The following is a 5,627-nucleotide window of genomic DNA, read 5'->3' on the forward strand; positions in this document are numbered from 1 at the left end:
TGATTTCGGACCTAAAATGTGATGTCGAAGCGGATCGGATCGGATCAATATAACCAAGTCCGGTCCAATTAACCTATGACCCTTTACATTAATCGGACTATCCATGTCTATTGACACAGTATTTCTCACGGACTAAATTCGTTGCAAACAGTTCGGAAAAATCCTAAAGAAGAACACGAAACCCTAACCCTAATTCTGAAAAAAACTTTCTTCTCCCTCGATATGGCATCATTTGAAGAAGCTCCGCCCGGAGATTCGAAGGCTGGTGAGAAGATCTTCAGGACGAAATGCGCTCAATGTCATACGGTCGATAAAGGAGCCGGACATAAGCAAGGTACAGATTCTCTTTCAGATCTCTTCGTTTTCTTCTTCTCTGAGTAATTTTTTGGAGGTTTTTTCCATTTCTTTTCATGTTTTTGAGGATTTTTCATTTCTTTTCATGTTTTATTCTGTTCTAATGTTGATTTGTGTTGCATCGCATCCTAGGATTTTGTTTGTCTGATCTGTTCTTCTTTGATTTATTTTTTTTGAGATTTTTTGCGTTTCTTTACATTTTTGTATTCCTGTTCTTGTTTGATTCCGTTCTAATGTTAATTTGTCTTGTATCGCATCCTAGGATTTTGTTTGCCTGATCTGTTCTTCTTTGAATAATGTTTTCAGATTTTTTGCGTTTCTTTTCATGTTCTGGTGATTTTTTTGCGTTTCTTGTTTGATTCTGTTCGGATGTTGATTTGTGTTGTTTCGCATCCTAGGATTTTGTTTGTCTGATCTGATCATCTTTCTTTTCTTCGATTCTTTTTGTGCAAGTAAAATTTTAATGTTTTTCTGATTTGATCGTCTTTCTTCTTCTTTAATTTTTTTTTTTTTTTTTTTTTGAGATCTTTTACATTTTTTTGACGTTTGATTCTGCTCTGATGTTGATCTGTGTTGTATCGCATCCTAGGATTTTTTGTCTGATCTGACCATCATTCTTTTCTTTGATTCCTTTTTAGAAAGTAAAATATTAATGTTTTTTAGGTTTAATCTCCATTCGACCTCGTCTTCTTCTGTGAATATTTTTTTTTTGCATTTCTTTTTTTTTTTTTTTGCATTTCTTTTCATGCTTTGGTGATTCTTTTTGCGTTTCTTGTGTGATTCTGTTCTAATGTTGATTTTGTTTTATATTATCCTAGGATTTTGTTTGTCTGATCTGATCGGCTTTTTTTCTTTGATTGTCTTTGAGAAAGTAAAATTTTAATGTTTTTAGGTAGGGAAGTGATATATCCGCCCCTTTTGATTGCTTGGGACACCCGGCACAAGTGTACGTGGCAATCAGCCCCTCTGCAGTCGTTGATACACTGCTGCTAGGTGTCCCAAGTAATCAAAAGGGGCGGAAGTATCACTTCCCTTTCGATAAGGTGTGATCCATTATCAGGAATGGAACTTACATTTGTTGATGTGTTTGATTTTTTTGTTCGTTTTTCTTTTCCTATCTGATCTTGTTTTGCTGTTGCTTTTCTTCTTCTTTTTTCGGATTTTAAGTTCTTGCCCTCTCTCTCTTGATCATGTTCATAAACTTGTTGGCGATCTAGTGGTACGATTTTTTTGTTTGAATGATTTAGGTTACAATTCTTCTGATTTTTTCCGGTAATATTTGTTGCTAGATATTCAAATAGTGCCATTAGACATGTAGTAAATTGCCGAGAGATTGGGATTTTTCTTTGTATCAGAAGCAAACACGAGTGTTATACTTGGGATTCCTTTTGTGAGAATAACTTTTAATTCTTTGATAGTAAATTGCTGAGAATCATTCTAAAAAAAAAAACAGAAGAAGAAGAAAATTGCTGGGAGATCAGGATTCTCTGTAGCATCTCTTTGCATTGGATCCTTGTGTTATGATTTATGTCTTAAGTTGTTTCTAGTTATAATGCCAAAATGTTCTAATCCTATCTTTCTACGATTGCCTTCCTCTTTGCATTGGATCATTGTGTTATGATGTATGGCTTAAGTTGTTTCTAGTTCCAAGGTCAAAATGTTCTAATCCTATCTTTCTACGATTAGCCACCCTGCTCTGAACATTCCTACACTGAATGTACCCCAGGCCTCCGTAGGCTAGCTGTCAGTTCAACAACTTAAGAACATGATACCAGACACCCCCGTGCCCAATACAAAGGTGCTCCTCAATCTTCCTTGGTTCACACCAGGCCCTGGAGTTGCGCATGCCTATTGTACATGAGGAGCCTATTCCTTGTACCCGGTGAGGAAAGAGAACTTGGCCAAGGTAAAAGGCAGTTGACTCGGGCGAATCGATGATTGACTTGGAGAGCTTGTAAACAATGAGTACAATAGCAAGTTTCGAATTTGTAATATTAATCAGTTTAAAAGTTAAAACCCTTATAAACCTGTCTAGATATGATAGTACTGAACGGACGGAAATTGATATCCATCAACACTGATTAACTTTATGGTGCAAATTGTAAGAACTCTAGCAGAACATTTGAACCACTTAAACCTGTTATGCTACTAAGAAAGCAACTGATTTTGGACTTGCTACAGTATGCTCCCCCATACCATAAGCTTCAAAAGGAGAGAACTCAACTGAATAGCTTTGGGTAATTGGAAATCTCTACCCGGAACTCTTCCATGTGGACTTCTATACAAGGGTTTGCACATTTGGGAATCTGCGCTGCCATGATTATCCACATGTTCTGTCTGTTTTGCTTTGACATTAGGTAGCACTGTTAATTGCTTTTCCTTTGTTTTATCTTCCATGGAATTGAAATACTTGAATATTGACAGGATTTTTAATTCCTTATTTTCAAGTTCAAGCCCGCATATTATTCTGGATTGCATATATCAAATTATTTAAATTTGTGTTGTTTTAAGCCCATATTTTCTTTTGTTTCCTCATTTTACTGCAATTGTTGGAATTTCTAGGGCCCAACCTGAATGGTTTATTTGGAAGGCAGTCTGGCACAACTGCTGGTTACTCCTACTCTACCGCTAACAAGAACAGGGCTGTGATCTGGGAAGAGAAAACTTTGTATGATTACTTGCTTAATCCCAAGAAGGTATCTCTCCATCGATGATATCATTTTGGATTTTATATGTTAAAATTAATCTATTGACAAGATTATATGCGTGTGGATACACTTCATGATCTCACAGGCATTCATACACAACTTTACTGTGCATATACCCTCATCCATCCACAAATAGATATTCTTTCTAATGAGGGGTCATTGTAACTTGTTATTTGACATGATTGCATAGATGATTGATGAAATAAATATTCAATTATATTTCATATTAATCGTCCGAACTTGTTTTTTGTTTTTTGAAATGGTGACTTAGGAAAGCAACATGATACTCCAAGTTGATCATTGTTCGACTCATATTGAAGGAACCAATATGTGCCAGAGTTTACAAATGAGTTGTGAATATACCGAGGATTTGTAGTGTAGGGGGTCTTCCCATCGTGGAATTATCTATCCTATATAAGATGTTTAGGAAATCGATACATGATATGAGAGTGTATATCATTTGCATCCCCTTGTGCCATATTAATTTGTAGTGCATTGTCTGATACCCTGACTATGTTGTTCAATACAGTCTGATACATGGCAATATGCCATTTGCATGTATCATATCTCTCGGGAGGATGACTAGGATGGGGTTCTAAAACCCCTTTTTTCCTTCGTTTTTTCCATTCTTCTATCACGTATATTATCCTAGAGCTTAGTTTCCCCCAAAATAGAGAAAGAAACACGGAAATCCGTCATGAGTATTTATTGAAGAGCATGTCTTTCGTGGCGATCTTATCTCAGATGGATCCTATATTGACTGCCATTACTTGGAAGACAAGTCTGAAGCGAGATTGCATTGGTGTGCAAATCATAGCAACTGGAGGACCTTGACTCTGTGGTTGGTGACCTCTTTTGGCAGATGGTTAGGAAGGAAAATAGGAACTGGTGTTGTTGGAATTCAAGTGTCAGACTAAGAAGTTATTTTTCTCATATTTACCCAATCAATCTTTAACGGAATCCTTGAGAAGCATCTGTTTGTCAGCAAAAACTTGAGGTTTTGAGAAGTTTCATGGATAGGAGGAGATGGAGATTAACTGTGCCCATATGGTTTAAATGTGTGAAAGGTGTTAAGGTATTGGTTCAGTTTAAGTACTGATAAGATGTGATCTCTCTGGTTTTTTTTTTTTTTCTACGGCTGTGTGAAATGCGTACTGGAAATATGATCATTTCAGTTTTATTGTTCAAATTCAGAAGATCAGGTAATAGGGCTTTTTATTTTATTTTAGGGCTTAGAGCCTTGTGAAAGGTCTCCATGATTTTGCTGACATTTTAAAACATTTCTAACACCTATTCCATATTGTAGACCAAGCTTTAGATAAACTCAGATTCCTTTCTAACCCAGTGCTTACTCTTCTATATATTTCTTGCTCTGGAACTAATCCCTGATCCCACTGATAGCGAATGGAACCAAATATCCTGAATGGAAAAATCAAGTTGCGAAACATACTGAAATGGAGACAGTTAAGGAAAATAACTTGGATTCTGTAATTGAATTCCAAATAATCTGTTCTTTTTACCCTCTCCCTTGGATTGATATTTACACTCCATTTTTTTTTTTGGCAGTACATTCCTGGAACGAAGATGGTTTTCCCGGGTCTGAAGAAGCCACAAGAACGTGCAGATCTCATTGCTTATCTCAAGGAATCCACATCCTCTTAAGGCTTCTCTCTATTGTTAGGCCTTATTTTGCGGTCATTGGAGGCATTTTGTTGCAGAGAATGAGTATTTTTGTCAATAAAAGACCATTAAGGGGCATCCAAATGCTCATATTTTTCTGTTTTTCGAGCAGGGTAGTTAAGAAGAGCAGGCACATATCCTCTTCTCTTCTCAGAAACCTAATCCATTCATTTTCATTTTGGGCAGTATTATCTGTTTGTGACAAATCATATTCATCACTTTCTAATAATTTTTGCTTTATATTGCATGTTACTTACTCTCAGGGCTCATTGAACTACTCTTTATCATTCTCCCTGAGGAAACAGAGGACGGAATCAGATGTCTGGTTCGTAGGAGAGGTATTAAGAGAGATATTCTCTTTAATGAGAGGTCTTCTTTACCCCCCCAAATATGTACTTGTAACCATTATCTTAATAATAATACTTATCTTCTCCATGATAACCGAATGCGAGTTATTAGGCCCAGGGCCTAAGAGTGTTCCCCTGCCAATTATAAATTGTCGCCCTTCTGATCATGGGTACCATTCACTTTGGGGCCATACATATCTATGAGCCATGAGCCACAGACAAAATTTCCTGCTTTGAAGCTTTCTAAACCTAAAATTTGTAGAGTTTTGTAACGCCTGTCCAGTTTTTCATCTTTTGATTTTTACCGTTAATAATTTGAACAGTTAGGAATATCAGATAGAGTTGTGGGCAGTGGACTACCCATGTTATGAGGCCCAACAGAAAAGCCCAATTTTACATTATTTTTTTCCTTTGGGAATACTGTGTAGGACACCATAACATTCCTCCAAACATTTGATTTCAGGAAAACTGCTAAAAGGGTTCTCTCAGATTTGAAGGGTTAGATCAATCTGTTTCAGCATGGGATTCGGATGAAGCA

At 36.6% G+C, this 5,627-nt stretch overlaps 1 protein-coding gene across 2 annotated transcripts; it reads left to right on the forward strand.

Moving 5' to 3' along the window:
* The first annotated feature begins 61 nt into the window (after positions 1-61).
* LOC143864848 (cytochrome c-like) lies at positions 62-4,994 on the forward strand. Of its 2 annotated transcripts, XM_077375707.1 has the most exons (4): positions 62-334; positions 2,917-3,050; positions 4,464-4,525; positions 4,629-4,994. In XM_077375707.1, exons 1-4 carry the CDS (start codon positions 223-225, stop codon positions 4,663-4,665), a joined length of 345 nt encoding a protein of 114 aa, XP_077231822.1. In that variant the 5' UTR covers positions 62-222; the 3' UTR covers positions 4,666-4,994. The 2 variants fall into 2 exon arrangements, with proteins under 2 accessions (XP_077231822.1, XP_077231824.1); XM_077375709.1 differs by lacking the exon at positions 4,464-4,525 and having other exon boundaries at positions 85-334.
* Positions 4,995-5,627: the final 633 nt, after the last annotated feature.

This window comes from Tasmannia lanceolata, unplaced genomic scaffold (genome assembly GCF_043159265.1).
Source record: "Tasmannia lanceolata isolate RefF3 unplaced genomic scaffold, GAP_Taslan_0.1 ptg000054l, whole genome shotgun sequence".
NCBI lineage: Eukaryota > Viridiplantae > Streptophyta > Magnoliopsida > Canellales > Winteraceae > Tasmannia > Tasmannia lanceolata.

What these genes read in the sequence shown, in the direction of transcription:
- LOC143864848 (XM_077375707.1), top strand. Translation starts at nt 223, where the DNA reads ATGGCATCATTTGAAGAAGCTCCGCCCGGAGATTCGAAGGCTGGTGAG. An exon ending in AGGAGCCGGACATAAGCAAG is followed by an intron (nt 335 to 2,916) that starts GTACAGATTCTC and finishes TGGAATTTCTAG; the next exon opens with GGCCCAACCTGAATGGTTTA. An exon ending in AACATACTGAAATGGAGACA is followed by an intron (nt 4,526 to 4,628) that starts GTTAAGGAAAAT and finishes TTTTTTTGGCAG; the next exon opens with TACATTCCTGGAACGAAGAT.